Source organism: Odocoileus virginianus, chromosome 2, assembly GCF_023699985.2.
Source record: "Odocoileus virginianus isolate 20LAN1187 ecotype Illinois chromosome 2, Ovbor_1.2, whole genome shotgun sequence".
NCBI lineage: Eukaryota > Metazoa > Chordata > Mammalia > Artiodactyla > Cervidae > Odocoileus > Odocoileus virginianus.
The window spans coordinates 3,094,456-3,115,656 of record NC_069675.1 but is presented as its reverse complement, the minus strand read 5'-3'; the positions used below and the strand labels follow the sequence as shown (position 1 = coordinate 3,115,656).

Below are 21,201 nucleotides of genomic sequence, written 5' to 3'. Positions count from 1 at the left end.
ATCAAAACTATAACGAGGCACCACTTCATACCGGTCAGAATGGCCATCATTAAAATGTCTACAAATAACATGCTCCTCATAGATGTCTGGGGCCAGGTCCCCCCATCCCTTTACTGGGAATTCTGCTTAGGCCACAGTCCTTTCTTGAACCTCTGACCTCAGATCTCGCTCCTGTCCTTGCCCTTCCCAGAATGACTAAGACCCACCCCCAAGAATGTGCTTGTGGCTGGGCTCCTCCATCGCCCCTTTCACATTCCCAGACATAAGAAGGTGTGTGTCCCCTTCAAGTGACATGGGAAGGCATGGATGGCACCTGGAGCATGTGCACATGAGGGACCCTGTGGTCACACATGCAGCTGCAGGGCAACCCCCTCCAGCCTCGGGAACCCCCTTCCAGGAGACAGGAAGGTAGCATCCTTCTCTCCGGACCCTGCCTTCCAACGCAGGGGCGAGAACTGCCTGAGCTATAATGGCCACTCTCTTGCTCTTGCAACACCAACATAAGTTTCCTTTTCCCTCCTTTCTCCTCTGGACCCCAAGCCTCAGACCCTTGGCCCCTTTAGCAATGGAGACACAGAGGCATAAACTGACTACCAGAGAGCTTCAGCCAGCTGTCTGCCATGTCTTCAGAAACCTGTGACAGCCATGCCTGATTCAAATATCTTTGATTGCCTCATGTATTTTAATATCACCTGTATATTAGTTGTTGGATTCATATCTGTTCAATGAATGGCTGAAAAAAACGAATCAATGTTTTAATAAATAAATAAATCCATTGTTTTGTCAGGTTAGTCTCTGGGGAAACGTGCTAAGCCTCCTGTATTAGACATTAATGCTGTTAACATTATGAGCAATCTGTGGTCAAAACTGTTTTCTGGTCCATTCAAAACTGAGAGGAAAAGGTACACTTTTTAGGGTGCACCTCACAGAAATCCAAACGCCTTTCCACGCATCTGGATGGAGAATCGCCTCACATCACAGCTTTAGGTGCTGGTTGGCTGGCCTCACCACCTGGCTTAGATACCGGAATTTAACTTCAGCTGTTTCTGTTTTCCTGCATGTTTTTTGGTCTTCTTGTCTTGAGACTTTTGCCACCAAGTCTTGCCATTCATTATAAAAATATTGTATGTCATGTCTGCCGGAGAATGTCTAAAACAAAAGACACAGAAGCTTTACTCCACAACTAAATGTGTAGCAATTCCTAATGTCTATTCCTTGGGAGGCAATGGAGGCTGACATTTCTTAGCGGGGAAGAGTCTGAGAACTACCCATCAGGAAGATGTGTCATGTGTGAATGCTGTTAACATTCATTTTGCTAATCATTTTAACAATTCATTTTGCCTCTGAGAATTATGGAGCCTCTGGAAATGTCCTCCCCCATCCTCAGCTTTCTCAGAACCAACCCAGGCTCTTCACAGCTTTGATTCTTGTCTTTGGAATGGAGCCACAGCCTTCACTACTTCTTTTGATACCTCTGAAAGACCCAGGAAGGAAATGGTGACTCTGATGGATAGGCCCCCGTCAGAACCATGAAATGGGCCAAGTTTATTCCCAGGAGCTCTTTAAATCTTCTCTCTCTAACATTTGCCATATCCAGGGCTCCTCTTTCACTTCAAGAGACCAACTGCTGCCTCAGAGGAGAAAGCTGGGTGTGAGGTGGTGGTGGTTGGTCTGAAAGGGTTACTGGTCCTGGGAGCCTTGGCATTTTAAAGGACATTTTTAGGGAAAGCCATGCCACTGCTGTAGGGAAATGTAAACACTGCAGTGATGGGGGCGGGTGGGATCACCACACACCATGCCCCTTTCCCTGTGGACAGGCTGAGCATCCAACACAGTGGTGGGCAGGAGCTGAGTGGCCCTAGGGAGCTGCTCTTCCCCGTGTGTGTCCCAAGGGATGCAGATGGAGGCACATAATTTCGAGGTACCGTTACTGCAAAGGCACGATGTTGTAAACCCTGTGTTGTGCCTGCTCCTGGTCAGAGCCACTGTGCCTGAGCTCTCCCTTCAGGGGAATAACTGAGGTATTTAAGAGCCAGTACAGGAGGACACTGACTCGTCAAGATGGCCACAGCTGGAACAGAGACCTGGAGGAGGGGCTGCTTACCAACCAGTAGAGGCATATTTCAATATTTTACTAATCAGCGCTGCTGCAGGAGCGTGAGCGAACTGAACGTCAGCCCTCCTCTCCTCTCCGCCAGAGCCTCCCTCCCCACACTCGCGGAGCTGGGCCTTTCCATTCCTTTCTACCCCACGGTCCTGTTTTCTGACCTTTCTGCCAGAGGCTGTCCCATCTCCGCTATCAGTGGCCCTCAGTGTAAGAAGCGGTGTGGCCTGATCTGTGGTGGCCTTCAGAGGCCAGGACGGCCCAGACCAGGAAACCCCAAACCCAGCTGTGCATCGGAACCAAAGGCAGGGTGTCCAGGAACCGTGCCAGCTAATGCTGACACACAGCCAGGCCCGGAGGCCCCGCTCTGCTGCTGGATCCGGGGCCAGAGGACGCTCTGGGCCGATGCTGGTACAGACACCTGTGGGCTCCTGGGAGGAGGCGGCGCTAAGAGCCACTCACAGCGACTGTCTCCTCCTGACGTACGTGAGCAGCGCCAGGAGCAGCAGCACCGCGGCCGTGGCGACCCCCACCACCGAGACGGCAGCGACGATGATGTTCTTCTGGAGGAACTGCAGGAGCTGTGAGCACGGCATGCCCCTGCTCGGAACATCTAAGTGGGAAGACACAGAGCCGAGTCAACAGGGAGCAGCCATCCCGTACAGATCCGCAGCGCGGCCTGTTGGTTCTGCTTGCAGCCCGGATGGGAACCGCAGCTGCTGGCTCCAGGGGTCCTCTTGGGGAAGAAATGGCTATGTTTAGGGGAAGACATTCATGACCTCTTTGGTGGCGAAGGTGAGATGCTGAGGGTATGAGCTAGCGAGGGGCCAAGTGACCAGTCTGGAGCAGGTGAGGAGAGAAAAAGGTGAGAGTGAATATGCAGGGAGGAGGTAGGGCCACCATTGGGGCTGAAAGTCCTGCTGTGATGGTTTTTAAGAAGGATGGAGTCAAAACCATAAAAAAGGAGTGAAATAATGCTGTTCCCAGCAACATGATTGGACCTAGAGATGATCATACTGAGTAAAATAAGTCAGACGGAGAAAGACAAATACCATGCTATCACTTACATGTGGAATCTAAAAAAAATGATACAAGTGGACTTATTTACAAAACAGAAACAGACTGACATAGAAAACAAACTTTTATGGTTACCAAAAGGGAAGGAGGGGTAGGGATAAACCAGGAGTTTGGAATTAGCAGATATAAACTACTATATATGAACTATATAAACAACAAGGTCCTACTGTATAGCACACGGAACTATATTCAATGTCCTATAATATACTGTAATGAAAAAGAATCTGAAAAAGAATATGTGTGTGTGTGTATGTTTATATCCTGAATCACTTTGCTGTACACCAGAAACTGATACAACATTGTAAATCAACTATACTTCAATAAACAAAAAAAAAAAAGAAAAACAGAGTCAGGTATTCAGTCCAAGGCTTTCACAGGGCAAAGATACAGTCTCTTCTCTGCTGCCTGCCACTCCCAGCTTCAGGAAATTATACCATGCACACTCTCTGCCTTGTGTGTGTGTGGGTTTGGGGGAATTTCGTGACATAAGGCAAACATGATGCCGAGCTCTTTCGACCCTTGAGGACTTGCAGAAAGCTTGAGGGTAGATTTGGAATGCCCCTGCATGTGGGCTGGGGACTACAAGGCAATCTTAGCTAGAGCTCAAAGGAAGGTATCCTCAGCTGACACTGGGGACTCAGTGCTTCTGTCACCCCATTTGTAACATGACCCCAAACAGACACAGGAACCAGGGAAATGGGGCACGGAGGTACAATGACAGGGATCAGATGTGGAGAGCTACTGAGGGGAGCTTAGTGATGCAGGCAGGAGGATGATGGCCAAGGGCCTTCTTGGGATATAGGGGGACAACTGGGGCACCTCCAACTCCCCACCTTCATCAGTTGTATGTGAAGAGGCAGTAGCAGCAAGCAGCTCTAAGGGCTTTGCTGGAATGATTCAGCATTTAATCCCTGAGACTTAGGAAGTAACAACCAGCTATGATTTTGATAGTGGGTGGCTATGAAGAGGGAGTGTCCTGGACTTGGTACCAGCAAATGGCCGCGACGGGTAAGTTTCTATCCATTCTGAATGGGCCCAGCTCAGGTTATCCAAGGTGAAGATCAAGGACTAGGTTAACCTTTGGCATGTAATCCCTCCTGCGTGTTAGAAAGCATCAGTGCTCAGTAATGTCAAGGACTGTGAACACGATGTCTGTGTTATGAGTGACCCTAGCTGTGTAGAAACAACATCAAAGTAGCATCTTTCTGAAAGTGAAAGTGAAAATGTTACTCACTCAGTCATGACCGACTCTTGCAACCCCACAGACAACAGACCACCAGCTCCTCGGTCCATGGGATTGTCAAGGCAAGAATACTGGAGTGGGTTGCCATTCCCTTCTCCAGGGGATCTTCCTGACCCAGGGATGCAACCCAGGTCTCCTGCACTGCAGGATTCTTTACCATCTGAGCCACCATGGAAGACCATCTTTTTGAAAGGGTAGGAGCAAATTCTTGGAGTTAGGGACTTCCCTAGCAGTCTAGTGATTAAGACTCTGTGCTTCCACTGCAGGGGGCACTGGTTCAATCCCTGGTCAGGGAACTAAGGTCTTGAATGCCTCACGGCATGGCCACAAGACAGATTTTTTAAAAAAAATTCCTGGAGTTAATTTAATTCATAATTTTAATTGCTGTCTATACGCTTTTGTGAGTAAATTAAAGGTGTGCTGACATCTAGTCTGTTCCCTTAAAATACCATGAAAGGCAAACAGACGCCTTCTGAAGACATCCATACTGAGGCATCTTTTTTAGCTCATGCTGTGCGGATTATTATTAATACCTGGACTGACTGCTTCTTGACGCGTCCCTTTACCGATGGTCGTTGACTGCGTACCACTCACATCCCTGTTGAAGAGAGAGGATTCTTGATCCCTCTGCTCCTCTGCAATGTGATCTACAAAGGACAAAACATACAACGTGTTCATCTTTCATCTAAAAACATCCAGCGGCCTGTGACTAGTTCTGTTTTCATGATGAAAGTAAATGCCTCCAGAGTCAAAGTGAGGAGTCAGCAGAAAGGTCCAAATGTACATCAGTGTTTTGGGGTTTTTTTAAATTTATTTATTTTTGGTTGCACTTGGTTTTTGTTGCTGTATGTGGGCTTTCTCTAACAGAAACATGGGCTCCAGAGCACGCATTGTTTATTTTTTTAATCTAACACATTCCTGGATGGATCCAAGCCCTGGTTTTCACCCTGGAGTGTGCATCAGAATCACCAGGAGGCCCTGCTAGAACACAGGTTGCTGGGCCCCACCCTAGAGTTTCTGATTCAGTAAGTTTGGGGTGTGGCATCCCAAGTGATGCTGGTGCTACTCATCAGGGACCACACCTACAGGACCTAGCAAGAGCCTTTCAACTAGTTGCCGAGCCTCTCTGACCCCAGTGTCAACTAGTATAAAACAAGAGATAATAAGACCTATCTCCCTGATAGTATGATGTTCGTGAAAACAAATCATAACCACAAAATATAATTAAAAAAATGTTTCTTGAGGTATGTGGTCAAGATGGCAGAATAGGAAGACCCTGAGCTCATCTCCTCTCATAAGCACAACAAAATTACAACTATTTGCAGAACGACCATCTATGAGAATGACCTGAAGACCAGTAGAAAAGATTTCCCACAGCTAGAGATGTAAAGAGGAAACCATGGTGGATTAAACCAGGGTATAATCAGGACCTACTCCGCAGGCAAGGTGATCTGCAAATAGGAGGGCAATCACAACTGTGGATATTCTCCCCAAGGAGCAGGGGTTCAAACCCCACTTCGGGTTCCCTAGCCCAGGGCTCCTGCACCAGGAAGATGAGCTTCCTGGCTGTGAAAGCCAGCAGGGTTTGCAAATGAAAGAGATAAATGGTTGTAGAAAACCAGGGACTTCCCTGGCGGCCCAGTGGCTAAGACTCCATGCTCCCAATGCAGGGAGGGCAAGTTCGATCCCTGGTAAGGGGGCTGGATTCCACATGCCACAGTTAAGAGTTCACCTGCCACAACTAAGACCTGGTGCAGCCAAATAAATAAAGATTAAAAAACAAACAAAACAAATAAACAAAAACCAACAGAGACTCTGCTCTTGTAGAATACACCCAAAATCTCAGTCCCAGCACAGAGGCAATAATTTGAAAGGACTCTTGCTGATCTCAGAGAGGCTCCCAGAGAGGGAGGAGGCAACAGGAACTCCCCCTGAGAACACGGACGCTGGCATAGCCATTTTGGGTGACTTGTTCTTCCACAAGGACTCTGGGACTGGAAAGCACCATCGTGGAGTCTTGGAGTCCTTCCTCTAGTCTATCAGTGCTGGCGGCTTGCCACCCACCATTGGACTGGCACCAGCCCCAGGACTCCTGGGCTGTGCAGCCAGCCACGCCAGGACCCAGTGCCGCAACACCAGAGGGCACGGGGCAGGGCCTGGCAGCCGACTAAGGGCCAGCCTCACCCACCAGCACCCACAGGAGCCAGCCCTGTCACAACAGAAGAGCCCATCAAGCCCACAGAGCAGGCGCTGCTAGAGCACACAGCTTGGGTGACCACAGGGACGTGGGCTGTGGGCCCCCTAGCAAGCCTCATACATAAGGCCACTTCTCTAAGAAATGGAAACACGGCTGATTTACTTAGCACTTAGAGATAAACACAGTTATCTGTGTCCACAGTAAAATGTGGACACATACGAAGATATTTCAAATAAAGCAATAAAACAAAACCCCCAGCGAACTAGGCAAAGTATAGAGAAGCAACCTAGCAGATAAAAGAGGTCAAGGTCAGATCATAAAGATGCTCAATGAACTTAGGAGAATGATGAACACAGTGAGAAGTTTAACAAAGAGTCAGCAAATATAAAGAAGAAACAAACAGACTTGAAGAATAGTAACTGAAATAAAAAATACACTAGAGGGAACCAACAGTACATTAGGTAATACAGAGGAACGGGTCCACAAACTGGAAGATGGAGGAGTGGAAATCACCCAAGCTGAGCATAAAAAAGAAAAAAGAATTTTAACAAATGAGGATAATAAATTTAAAAATATAATATGTTTATATGTTATGTTAAATAATGTTCATATGTTATGTTCAACTGAATATAATATGTTAATATATTAATGTTAATGGAGAAAAGACAATCTCTTTAACAAGTGGTGCTGGGAAAAGCAGTCAACCGCCTGTAAAAGAATGAAACTAGAACACTTTCTAATACCATATACAAAAATAAACTCAAAATGGATTAAAGATCTAAATGTAAGACAAGAAAATATAAAACTCCTAGAGGAAAACATAGGCAGAACACTCTCTGACATAAATCACAGCAAGATCCTCTATGACCCACCTCCCAGAGTAATGGAAATAAAAGCAAAAATAAACAAATGGGACCTAATTAAACTTGAAAGCTTTTGCACAATGAAGGAAAGTATAAGCAAGATGAAAAGACAGCCTTCAGAATGGGAGAAAGTAATAGCAAATGAAGCAACTGACAAACAATTAATCTCAAAAATAAACAAGCAGCTCATACAACTCAACACCAGAAAAATAAATGACCAATCAAAAAATGGGCCTAAGAACTAAACAGACATTTCTCCAAAGAAGACATACAAATGGCTAACAAACACATGAAAAGATGCTCAACATCACTCATTATCAGAGAAATGCAAATCAAAACCACAATGAGGTACCATCTCACGCCGGTCAGAATGGCTGCTATCAAAAAGTCTACAAACAATAAATGCTAGAGAGGGTGCAGAGAAAAGGGAACCCTCTTACACTGTTGGTGGGAATGCAAACTAGTACAGCCACTATGGAGAACAGTGTGGAGTTTCCTTAAAACACTGGAAATAGAACTGCCATATGACCCAGCAATCCCACTTCTGGGCATACACACCGAGGAAACCAGATCTGAAAGAGACACATGCACCCCAATGTTCATCGCAGCACTGTTTATAATAGCCAGGACATGGAAGCAACCTAGATGCCCATCAGCAGACGAATGGATGAGGAAGCTGTGGTACATATACACCATGGAATATTACTCAGCCATTAAAAAGAATACATTTGAATCAGTTCTAATGAGATGGATGAAACTGGAGCCCATTATACAGAGTGAAGGAAGCCAGAAAGATAAAGAACATTACAGCATACTAACACATATATATGGGATTTAGAAAGATGGTAATGATAACCCTATATGCAAAACAGAAAAAGAGACACAGATGTACAGAACAGACTTTTGGACTCTGTGGGAGAAGGCAAGAGTGGAATAATCTGAGAGAACAGCATTGAAACATGTATATTATCAAGTGTGAAACAGATCGCCAGTCCAGGTTGGATGCATGAGACAAGTGCTCAGGCCTGGTGCACTGGGAAGACCCAGAGGGATCAGGTGGAGAGGGAGGTGGGGGGGGGGATGGGGATGGAGAATACATGTAAATTCATGGCTGATTCATGTCAATGTATGACAGGACCCACTACAATATTGTAAAGTGGTTGGCCTCCAGCTAATAAAAATAAATGAAAAAAAAAAAAAAAAGAAAGCTGTGGTGCATATACACAATGGAATATTACTCAGCTATTAAAAAGAACACATTTGAGTCAGTTCTAATGAGCTGGATGAAACTGGAGCCTGTTAGCCAGAGTGAAGTAAGTCAGAAAGAAAAACACCAATTCAGTATATTAATGCATACATATGGAATTTAGAAAGATGGTAACAATGACCCTATATGTGAGACAGCAAAAAAGACACAGATCTAGAGAACAGACTTTTGGACTCTGTGGGAGAAGGCGAGGGTGGGATGATTTGAGAGAATAGCATTGAAATGGAAATTACATATGTGAAATAGATGACCAGTCCAAGTTCAATGCATGAAACAGGGCACTCAAAGCCGGTGCACTGGGACAACCCAGAGGGATGGGGTGGGGAGGGAGGTGGGAGGGGGGTTCAGGACAGGGGGACGCATGTACACCTGTGGCTGATTCATGTCAATGTATGGCAGAAGCCACCACAATGTTGTAAAGTAATTAGCCTCCAATTAAAATAAATTAATTAATTTTAAAAAATATTTCCAAAAATGAGGATATGTTAATATATAAATATGAATGTTAAATTAAAAAAATTCAAAAAATGAGGGTATGTTATTAATATGTTAAAAAACATTTCAAAAAATGAGGATAGTAAATTTAAAAATAGAACATGTTAATATATTGTGTTAAATTAAATATAATATGCTAATATATTAATGTGTGTATCCTTCTCCAGGGGATCTTCCCAACCCAGGGATCGAACTCAGGTCTCCCTCATTGCAGGCAGATTCTTTACCAGCTGAGCCACAAGGGAAGTCCTTAATATATACTAATGTGTGTGTGTGTGTCCGACTCTTTGCAAATCTATGGACTGTAGCCCACCAGACTCCATGTAAATGGGATTTCCCAGGCAAGAATACTGGAGTGGTTTGCCATTTCCTTCTCCAGGATATCTTCCCAACCCAGGGATCAAACCCAGGTCTCCTGCATTGCAAGCACTGAGCCACCAGGGAAGCCTGGAATATGTTAATATGTATATTAAATTAAAAAATGTTTAAAAAAATGAGGATAGTTTAAGAAACCTCTGGGACAACATCAAGAAAACTAACATTCACACTGCAGAGACCGAGAAGCAGAAGAGTGAAGAAAGGGGCAGGGAACTTACTTGAAGAAATAATAGCTGAAACTTCCCTAAGCTGGGAAAGGAAATAAACATCCAGGTCCAGAAAGCACAGTCTCAAACAGGATGAATTCAAAAAGGACTGCACCAAGATCTAAAGTGGCAAAAATTAAAGATAAAGAATATACTCCAATAACAAGAATTTTAAAAGAAAAAAATAAAGAGGAAGTCCACAAAGCAGCAAGGGAAAAGCAATTTGTCATGTATAAGGAAACTTCCATAAGACTATCGGCTGACATTTCAGCAGAAACTTTGCAGACCAGAAGGAAGCGGCATGATGATTAAAGTGGTGAAAGGAAAAAACATACAACCATGAATAGTCTACCCCGCAAAGCTATCATTCAGATTCGAGAGAGAGATAAAGAGTTTTACAGACATGTGAAAGTTACACTGAAGCAATTTTACAAGAAAACCTAAAGGGACATCTCTAAGCGGGAAAAGAAAAAAAGGACCACAACTGGAAATATGAAAATTACAAAAGGAAAAATCTCATTGGTAAAAGCAAACATATAGTAAGGTAGTGGAATAACCACTTATAAAGCTAGTAGGAAGGTTAAAAGACAAAAGTAGTAAAATCATCTACAGCCACAATTAGCAGGGATACACAAAACAAAAAGGTGTAAACTCTGATGTCAAAAACATTAAATATGGTGAGGGTGCAGGAGTGGAAATGCAGGACTATCAGAATGCATTTGAACTTAAGAGATCATACTCAATGGTGAAAAGCTGAAAGAATTTCCTCTAAGATCAGAAAAAGACAAGTATGCCTACTCTGTCCACTTTTATTCTGCAAGGTATTAGCCCTAGCCAGAGAAACCAGACAAGAAAAAGAAATGAGGAATTCAAATAAACAATTGGAGTCTACAGATTCAATGTAATTCCTACCAAAATACCAATGGCATTTTTCATGGAACTAGGACAAGTAATTCTAAAATTTGTATGGAAAAAAAGAATGAAACATTGCCATCTGTGGCAAACGGATGGACCTAGAGATTATAATCGGAGAAGCCAATGGCACCCCACTCCAGTACTCTTGCCTAGAGAATCCCATGGATGGAGGAGCCTGGTGGGCTGCGGTCCATGGGGTCGCTAAGAGTCGGACACGACTGAGCGACTTCACTTTCACTTTTCACTTCCAAGCATTGGAGAAGGAAATGGCAACCCACTCCAGTGTTCTTGCCTGAAGAATCCCAGCGATGGGGGAGCCTGGTGGGCTGCCGTCTATGGGGTCGCACAGAGTCGGACACAACTGAAGCAACTTAGCAGCAGAAGCAGCAGCAAAGATTATAATACTGAGTGAAGTAAGTCAGACAGAGAAAGACAAATATACGATCTCACTTATATGTGGAATCTAAAAAATAATACAAATACACACACACACACACACACACATACACACACACACACATAAAAACAGAGGCGTGAAACAGATGAGGGAGATTAAGAGGAACAAACTTCCAGTTATAAAATAAACATGTAACAAGGATGTAATGTACTGCACAGGGAATATAGTCAATAATATTGTAGTAACTTTGTATGATGCTAGATAGCAACTAAACTTGAAAAGTGTGAGTTGCTCAGTCGTGTCTGACTCTTTGCGATGTCATGGACTATAACCCGCTAGGCTCCTCTGTTCATGGAATTCCCCAGGCAAGAATACCTGAGTTGGCAGCCATTCCCTTCTCCAGGGTATCTTCTCAACCCAGGGATCGAACCTGGGTCTCCTGCATTGCAGGCAGATTCTTTACCACTTAAGTCACCTGGGAAGCCCAGTAACTAAATTTATGGTGATCATTTTGTAATGTATAAAAATATTGAACCACATATATTTTATACCTGAAAAATATAAAAAAACTAATATGATATTTTAAGTCGATTATACTTCACTTTTAAAAAGAATGTTTCTTGAATTGCAAGGGCAATGCAGATTAAATACACTCAAATATTCATTTATTGGTAGAGGGACCACAGAATGGTTTAGTAGAAACAGACAGGGTTGAAAACCTGCAGCTAACTCTGCAGATGAATCTCTCTAGGAAGTATGTGAGAACAGCCTTACGTGGTTAAATTATTTCTGGAGAAAGAAAGAAACTTGTTTTTTATTCAATTTGGCTTAGAAAAAGAGAGAAAATGTGCAGATTAATGTGACTGGTAATTACTTGACTTTAGAAATGCCAGCTTGTCCAATGAGAGTTGAGAAATTAACCACCACAGACAGAAAACTCTGGATAACATAGATTTAATCTACTAAGGGGTTGTTTGCCTTGCTCTTTCATAGCGTTGTTTTAAAAAAAAAAAAGGTGGACTTGCCACTTAAACACAAATTTTGACATTCCTTGTCTCTGTAACACAAAAACAAAAAGCAGAATCAGGAGCCACAATCTACACTTATCACCAGTAAGGTCATAAACTCTCATTTACCTGACAATCTTGGGACAGTTTGGGAGATGTTTTCCACGTGTGGTGGGTTGTGATTTTGATCATCTGATGGATCATCTTCTGTGAGAAAAAAATAAGCACGATTACCAAGGTTCGCCAAATATGGTCAATTTTCAAGCTCTATTTCAAGTTTAGAAAGCCATTAACTATGAGAAAAGCAGCAATCCATTACAAGACCAAGTACAAGGAACAACCCCCCCCCCCCCCCCCCCGCCGGCTGCATTTCCATGATGGAGACTCCATCCAAGCTGTCCATCAGTAACATCCTAGACCTGGTAAGAAATTTTGGCTGTGCGCTTGAGGAAAAGATGAAGTTTTACATCTTTAGAATTTCTTTGGGTTTCGTTTTACTCAGGAGGCTCTAGCACAGAAATGCGCCTTTGGCTGTGTTAACACTTTACTGTTACGCTGCTACTGAAGACCACACTCACTTCAGGGGAGCTACTACTAATCATTAAGGGCTTGAACTCTCCCCAGACCTGGGCACACTCTTTCCAAGACACTTCACTTCTCAAAAGGATAATTTCTTCACCCCTCTTCCTAGACAGCCATCTTACTTTTTACCATTAATTCTGGTTTTTTGAAAGGTCTGCTAAGGAAGAGATGCAGACAGTGTGGTCTGGGATTTCCTGGTCCCCAGAGTAGCCCAGAGTGGCTCCTGGCTTCTGAAGAGGGGTCCAGTCAGCCTCTTTTTCTTGTGGGGTGTCACCTTCACCACTGTCTGCAGGGGCTCCTCAGACCCCTTCTTTCTTCACCCCTGCCTTCTTGTTTGATCTTCCAAAGTTCCATGCAAGCACAACCGAAAACACTTCTTTTGGTGGCAGGGAGTGTGTGGTGCTAGGTCTCTGCTGTGGCGCACGGGCCTCTCTCTAGTTGTGGCAAGCAGGCTTAGTTGCCCCATGGGCATGAGGGATCGCTGCCCCAACCAGGGATCGAACCTGAGTCCCCTACATTGGAAGGTGGACTCTTGACCACTGGACCACCACGGAAGACCCTAAAACATTTTTTAAATACCTTCAAATGTAGCAGATTTCTGTCCAGCAATTATTAGTGACACTGATTCTCTTACTAGCTGTGAGCTCTTGGAAGACAAGAATGCCCCCTCTCGTTCTCCAATTCCTGGCACAATGCTGACCACTGAGAAGGAGAGCAACAGATAGGTCTTAACAGATCTCGACTGCAAGCAACCTCATGAAAGACACTGAGCCAGAACAGCAGTTACACCTGTCTTCCTGGCCAAGGCTGTAGCTGTCTGAAGGCCGAAAAGTACTGCAGGGTCTGCTTCCAAGACGGCTCACACAGCTGTGGGCAGAAGGCCTCACCGCTGCACCGGCTGCAGGCAGGACGACTCAGGTGCCTGTCACAGGGGACTTCTTAGAGCTGCTGGAGGGTCCTTACCACATGACAACCAACTTGCCCTCGGGCGAGCAGACAATCCCAGACACAGCCGGGCGGAAACCCCAGTGTCTTCTCTGACCTAATCTCAGGAGTGGCACGTCACTTCTGCCACATTCAGTCATCAGAGGCAAGTCACTAAGTTTAGCCCACAAGCAAGGGAATGGAGATGAAGCTCCATCTTTTGAAGGGAGAGGTATCAAAAAATTTATGGACTTATTTTAAAACTGCAGTTTTTGTGACCTTTTGTGACCCCATGAACTGTAGCCCATCAGGCTCCTCTGTCCATGGGACTCTTCAGGCAAGAACACTGGAGTGGGTCGCCACCCCCTTCTCCAGGGGATCTTCCTGACCCAGGGGTTGAAACAGCATCTCTTGCGTCTCCTGCATCAGCAGGCAGATTCTTTTATCACTGCTCTACCTAAAATCACAGTAAGAATGAAATTCCAAGGAAAACAGCTGAACAAAAAAGGAACATCCACATGTGTCCACATAAATGAGGATTTTGATCAGCTGCCTCTGGTTTGGTGTAAGAATTGTGGATGGAGAGAAGTGACACCCTCACAGAGGCGTCTACACTCTGCAGGGAGCCAGGGTCTGGGTATACAACCTGCACCAAGCAGAGACCCCTGAAGGGTCCCCAAGAGAGTAGACTGAACCGCACGAAACTGGAGACCCTTGACAGTTTCTGACCTACAAAAAAGTGAGCTCAAATGATTCAACCTAACATTAGAGTCCCAAGGGAGGTTTTCTAGTCTATATATTTCTTCTAATTTTGGTCCCACGAGAGGTTTTCTAATCTACATATTTCTTCTAATTTTGAGACTCCTAGAAACCCAACATTATTACCAAGATAAGTGTGATGATCAATTTGTAATATGATCCTTTGTTTACTAAGAAAATACAGAATTGGCTTCACACCAAGTTTAGATTGATCACTGCACACCTTGGGGATCTGAGAAGAGAGAGGAAACTAAGTCCATTTTGTACTTAGAAAGTGGTCAAACATCCTGTCAAGCTCCTCTCAAGGAGAAAAAGCAATAAAGCTGATGATCGATCGACAGTTTTAGAGGTGATGTCATTTTTGGTAATATGCAAAAGTTGCAATCTACCAACAAGACCAGTAGGGATATGCTGCAAAGGTCTGCAGCACATTTCTCCCAGGGGACCAGGCTTAATGGGGCACCAGGGGCTCCTGGCCCCCTCCTGTGTCATAGCAGGGAGGCAGCAAGCGCTCACTGTCAGTGGCTGTATTTGCCAGTTCTTTCGTATGGCAATTACTTGAGAGGAAAACGCTGCCCTCACTGTTCTCCCCTGGTAATGTTTCCAGCACATCAGCATGGGTGGAGCCCACTCAGCAGAAGACAGGAGGAGGTCTTGCTCTGGGAATACTGGGTAGCTGGTCTAGTGAGAAAATGTAAGGATTAGTCACAAGCAATGGCAAATCACTGCTCAGTGTGGTGTCCGTGAAACTCTTTTGACTAAAAGTTCTTCCGGGTGTCCTTAAAAGGGACACTGGGTAGTCATGTCACAGAAAAATGGGATGACATGGACTGTGTTGATAAAGCCACTCTCGCCCATGTGTGGTCCTCAGCACAAAGACATCCTCTCGCTTCTTTCAGTGGAGACCCAGATACCAAAGAGATGCCCGACCATATCTAATTTATGACTATCATGCAATTTACAGAAGGAAATGTGTAGGGCAAATTCAGGGATATTAGAACTATTTAAAGAGATTCTGTGGTAAATTTATCTTCAAAAACCATCTAAGCCAATGGTTCCAAATGCCAGGGGCTGGCGTCTGACCTACTGAAGCCAAGTCACTCAGAGAATATGAAAAGATGTGCAGAACCAGGACTCCACTTCTAGAGATTCCTGGTCACTTCTGGAAATAAGATCCCTTGGAGAAGGAAATGACAACCCACTCCAATATTCTTGCCTGGGAAAATCCCATGGACAGAGGAGCTTGGCGGGCTACAGGTCAGGGGATCACAAAGAGTCAGACATAACTGAGCCACTAACACTTTCTACTTTCTGGAAATAAGGATTTTTTTTTTTTTTTTTTGGCTGGGGGTCGGGGGTGGGGGGCGGCATGTGAGAATCTCAGTTCCCTGACCAGAGATCAAACCTTTGTCCCCCGCATCAAAGTGTGGAGTCTTAACCACTGGACCACCAGGAAAGTCCCAGAAGAAGGATATTTAATAAGCTCTTTCCATTCCACAGCCTCTTCTGTGTGGCTGATGCATAGTTGGGATTGGGAACCACTGACCTAGTTTCTATTTCTGCACCCAGAAAAGCCTACAGAGTTGCCAGCTCAGACAGTGACATATTTGGCCTTTTTTGTTTTTGTTTTTCTTGGCTGCACCACGCAGCTTTTGGGATCTTAGTTCCCTGGCCAGGAATCAAACCTGTGCCCCCTTCAATGGAAATGCTGAGCCTAACCACTGGACTGCCAGGGGAAGTCCTTATATTTCCTTTTAAATCTTTAAATCTGTCAAGGGAAGAAATGCTGCATGAGATTCTAGTTCCTTATCCTGTCTTCATCCCGTTTGCTTTCATCCTAATTGGATCTGAGATGAGTCTGCTCATCCTCTGAAGGGATGGAGAGAGGCCTCTGGGTACCCCTTCCAGGAAATGCTCAGCCCCTCACTAGCCCTGCCCCCTGGGGTAGGAGAAGGACTTCACTAGTAAGTTTGGGAGGATTCAGGTGCTTGTGACTGGCTCCTTTCTCCTTCCCTCTCTCTCTAGCTCTCTACATCTCTCTCTCTCTGCAGACAGCAGACATTTTGATCTGCTCCTCTATGCTATGAATTTTACAAAAGCCACATCTCTCGTGGAGGGAATTGAAGAAGGCAAGGGCATCCTAAACCTTACCAGTGATCACAGCACCCCTCCTAGCTTCAGGTGAAGCACCCCATTAGCCAGCCAAGTATTCCTGGAGAAGATGGTCTGAGCGCCATCTGCTGGGGCTTTAGCTTAGTGTCACACTTTGTTCTGAACTTGGGCAAAAGGAAGACGTATTACTTATTGACCCCTAACTCCACTTTTATCCATCTGCATTTACCGTTATTGGACATTCTGTCTGTGCTATCAAAGAAAAGTTCTGGTTCATGAGAATTCCCATCAATGGTTGCTCCTGTGATGATGAAACACATGAAAAAAATAAAAAAAAATTTATCAGTACATCCTTAAAAGCACCTTAGGCCCATATTTTCAGTGTTTTTTAAATTATTTTTCATATTATTCTCCATTATGGTTTGTCACAGGATATTGAATATAGTTCCCTATGCTGTACCGTAGGACCTTGCTTTTATTAATCCTATATATACTAGTCTGCATCTACTAATCCCAAGCAGCTCTCAATCCAGGGCTGAAATGCTAATATAGAAAGCAAATTGTATTTGGAAAGGTGTGTTTGGAAGTGTGTATGTCATTGTGGAGAAAAGCACCAGCCAGGTGCTGATTGCAGAGGCCACGGGAATGGAACCTCAGAAATGGAAGTTCACATCTTTACGCAAAGATTTCAAACGCTCACCACTCTGCTGGCAGCTCCTGACACACAGCTCCATCCGTGTGACCTGTGATCTGCCTAACCCTCAAAGTGCTCCTTCAAAACAATAATGTTATGAAGCTGCTTTAAAGGATGTCCCTAGGGCAAGTGATTTTTGTCCTTGATCTTATCCATGGAACGAGGCTCTAATGACTGCACCAGCTCTCACCCAGGGCTGGGATTACCCTCAAGCCGTGTCACACACGCAGAAGTACAAAGCGTGTTCAGCAGAAAGTTATTACGCCACTCAGGGCTCTGGGTGTGAGAAACAGTAAACACCATTTGCAATTCCAGTCTCTGTCCTCTGAACAGCCTCCAGAAAGTAAGAACTTGTCTGGCCCATGAACTTGAGGGATTTCCCCCAAAGAGGGGGACAGTCACACTTTCATCTTGGAGGTTTATAGAGGGAATTTCAGACAGTTCTTTCCTTCACATCTCAATTTGTCTTTGCCTCACAAGTAGCTATTCTAAAGAATGGTAAGATGATAGCACAGTGCCTACAACACAGAATATAAGCCAACAGAAAAACACACACTCAGAGTTTTAAGCAGGTATACTTGCTTTCTTTTGTGTCTCTCTTTGTAATTGATCTGCCAGCTGCTGCTCTTGTTTCTTCTAATGGAACTTTGGAAAATACTTGCAGTAGAATTTCATCTCAAGAGAAGTAAATAAAGGGGTATTCATATCAGCAGTGGTGTTACAATTTTTTGTAAAAATTTTTTGTAAAAAAAATTTTGTAAAAAGTTTTACAATTTTTCTCTGTAAATACAGTGAGTAAATAATACAAACTCAACAAATATATGAAATTACACTCGCAAAGTCTTTCTGTTGGGAAGGGAACTTCTAATGACATAAATCATTTCTGAAAAATTGTGATTCCACTAGATGTCCTGGGCAGTAAAAATTGTCCACTAAAGATATGTGGCTAGAAACTTTCTCCCAAATCTCATAATATGGAGTGTCATAATTTTCCTTCTTATTCTTGCTGTCATTTTGACCCACCTCTGACACTTTCCCTAGGACAGCCCATAACAATGGGTGAAGTCTGGAGGGTAAAAATAAAGCAGAATAGATCTTTAAGCCAGAAAAACCTGTGTATAAAAAGTTTTTTAAAAGAAATCTGTTTATAAACTGTTCCTAATTTTTCATGTTACAGTTTTTTTTTTAAATATCTGCATTTCTCCTTCCATTTTTAGGGCTTTCCTGGTGGCTCAGATAATAAACAATCTGCCTGCCATGCAGGAGACCTGGGTTCAATCCCTGGGTTGGGCTGATTCCTTGGAGAAGGGAATGGCAATCTACTCCAGTATTCTTGCCTGGAGAATCCCATGGACAGAGGAGCCTGGCGAGCTACATACAGTCCATGGGGGTCACAAACAGTTTGATAAGAATGAGTGACTAACACACTTCCCTTTTTAAACTATTTATTTTATTTATTTATTTTTGACTGTGCTGGGTCCTTGCTGCTGCTCAAGAGCTTTCTCTGGTTGCAGCGAGCAGGGGTTACTCTTTGGTGTGGTGCACAGGCTTCTCATTGCATTGACTTCTCTTATTGTGGAGCACAGGCTCTAGGGCATGCAGGCTTCAGTAGTTGCAACACAGGCTTAGTAGTTGTGGTGAATGGGCTTAGTTGCTCCACGGCATGTGGAATCTTCCCGGAGCAGGGATCAAACCCATGCCCCCTGCACTGGCAGGTGGATTCTTATCCACTGTGCCACCAGGGAAGTCCTCTTATTTAAAAAAAATATGTATTTATTTGGCTGCACTGGGTCTTAGTTGCAGCAGGCAGATTCCCTAGTTGGGGAGCATGGGCTTAGTTGCTCCTTGGCATATGGGATGTTAGTTCCCCAACCAGTGATTGAACCCATGTCCCACGCATAGCAAGGCAGATTCTTAACCACTAGACCACCAGGGAAGTCTCTCTCCTTCCCTTTTAAAAATTTTCAGTCTTCTACTTTTCCCTGGGGACAGCAGCTTTGTTTGTCCTTCTAGGTTGACTTTGCAAAGCCACAGAAAATAGTTATCACAAATTCAGTTTATTTTGTGTATATTCTGAATCCTTTTTCAAGAGTTGTTGGTACATTGGCACATTGATGAGGGGTCTACTCACCTGATGGACTAAATGCTTACAATAAAGACACAAAGTTTAGCCATCACATTCATTCATTCAAGATGGGGAGTTCTCACAGCCCCTTCCTTGATTAATGCAATGACCTACCAATTCCTGAACGATTGCTCAGAGAGACTCTGGCAAGTTTATTGGTGGCCCACCAATGCCAAAGTCAACACTGGCCTGGCAGTGGGCATGTCAGTCGACCCAAGGGGGTGATGGGATCCCTCCAAACTCTGCACCAGACACCATCTTCAGATGTACCCACTCCCCTTTCACACACGCGGGGCTGGATTCAGAGACACAGAGGAGCTGCTAAGAAGAGAAATGTGCTCTCATTCCTAGATGGGAATTTCTGAAAGCCTGGACAGAGTGACTCCAAGAGCTATCTGCATCTACTCAATCATTCAATCATGGTCACTTACCAATGATCAATTAGCCAGAATTATTGATCCTTATCTCACACATGGAATAAGGGCAAACCCGTAACTCCTGAAATGCTTTATCTGCATCAGGTGAGATGATTGTGTGGTTTTTTATTTCATTCTGTTAATGTATAATAGTATGTTACATTGATTGATTGATATTCCTATGTTGAACTGTCTTGGTGGTGGTTTAGTCACTAAGTCTCATGGGACACTTGTGACCCTGTGGACTGTAGCCGGCCAGGATCCTCTGTCCCTAGGATTTCCCAGGCAAGAATACTGGAGTAGGTTTCTAATTCCTTCTCCAGGGGACCTTCCCAAACCAGGAATCGAACCCACATCTCCTGTATTGCAGGCAGATTCTTTACCTCTGCACCAGGGAGCCACCAGGGAAGCCCGAACTGTCTTAACTTCCAGGAATAAATCCCACTTGGTCTAGTGTATAATCCTTTTAATTGGATGATTAATTTGTTTTCCTAGCATTTTGTTGAGGAATTTTGCATTTATATGGACAAGTGATATTGCTCTGTAGTTTTCTTATAGTGTCTCTATCTGGCTTTGGTATCAGGGTAATACTGGCCTTTTAAAATGAGTTAGAAAGTATTCCCTCCTCTTCAATTTTTCATTGTTTCATTTTCATATACTTGTGCATTTTCCAGTTTTCTGTTATAAATTTCTAGTTTCATTCTAATGTGATCAGGAAAGATACTTTATATGATTTTAATCTTTTTCAACGTATTCAGGAGTTGTTTTGTGGACAACATATGGTCTATCCTGGAGAATATTATATGTGAAATTGATAAGAATGTATTTTCTACTGTTGTTGGGTGGCATGTTCTGTATAAGTCTGTTAGGTCTAATTGGCTTATAGTAGGGAAGTATTCTATTTTTTATTGATTATATAGTCTTATATATTATTTAAACTTGGATATTAAAGTTTCCAAGTATTATTGTAGAATTATTTCTTCATTCAATTCTGTCCATGATTGGTTCAAATATTTGCGGGCTCTGTTGCTGTGTGCATATGTGTTCATAACTGTTATGTCCTCTTTCTGTACTGAAATTCTTATCAATATATGTGCTTCCTTGTCTCTTGTAAACTTTTTCACTTGAAATCTATTTTTTTTAGCCACTCCAGCTATATTGTTTTGGTTAATACTTGCATGGAATACCTTCTTCCACTGTTTTACTTTCAACCTCTTTGTATCCTTTTACCCTAAGTGAGTCTCTTGTAGACAGCAAAGAGGTCCTCTTTTTCTATCCAATTTGCTATTTTCTGCCTTTAATAAGCATCTAATTTATTTACATTTAATGTGATTACTGATCAGGAAGAATTTACTAATGCCATTTAGCTATTTGTTTCCACTTTTATATTTTTAATTCCTCTGTTCCTCCATTATGACTTTTCTTTGGGAGTTTTTTGGT

At 43.7% G+C, this 21,201-nt stretch overlaps 1 protein-coding gene across 4 annotated transcripts in view; it reads right to left on the bottom strand.

Moving 5' to 3' along the window:
- Positions 1 to 730: 730 nt before the first annotated feature.
- Positions 731 to 21,201, bottom strand: part of C2H2orf92 (chromosome 2 C2orf92 homolog) — a 58,750-nt gene continuing 38,279 nt past the window's right edge. For 3 of the 4 annotated variants that reach the window (XM_070474567.1, XM_070474582.1, XM_070474575.1), the window contains 4 exons: positions 12,279 to 12,356; positions 4,958 to 5,071; positions 2,567 to 2,717; positions 731 to 1,149 (listed from right to left, as the gene is read on the bottom strand). In XM_070474567.1, the coding sequence (XP_070330668.1) occupies positions 1,017 to 1,149; positions 2,567 to 2,717; positions 4,958 to 5,071; positions 12,279 to 12,356 (476 nt within the window). In that variant the 3' untranslated portion in view covers positions 731 to 1,016. Of the gene's footprint in view, positions 1,150 to 2,566; positions 2,718 to 4,957; positions 5,072 to 12,278; positions 12,357 to 17,777; positions 17,896 to 21,201 lie in introns of those variants that run through there. The other variant, XR_011490431.1, reaches the window with a different exon arrangement.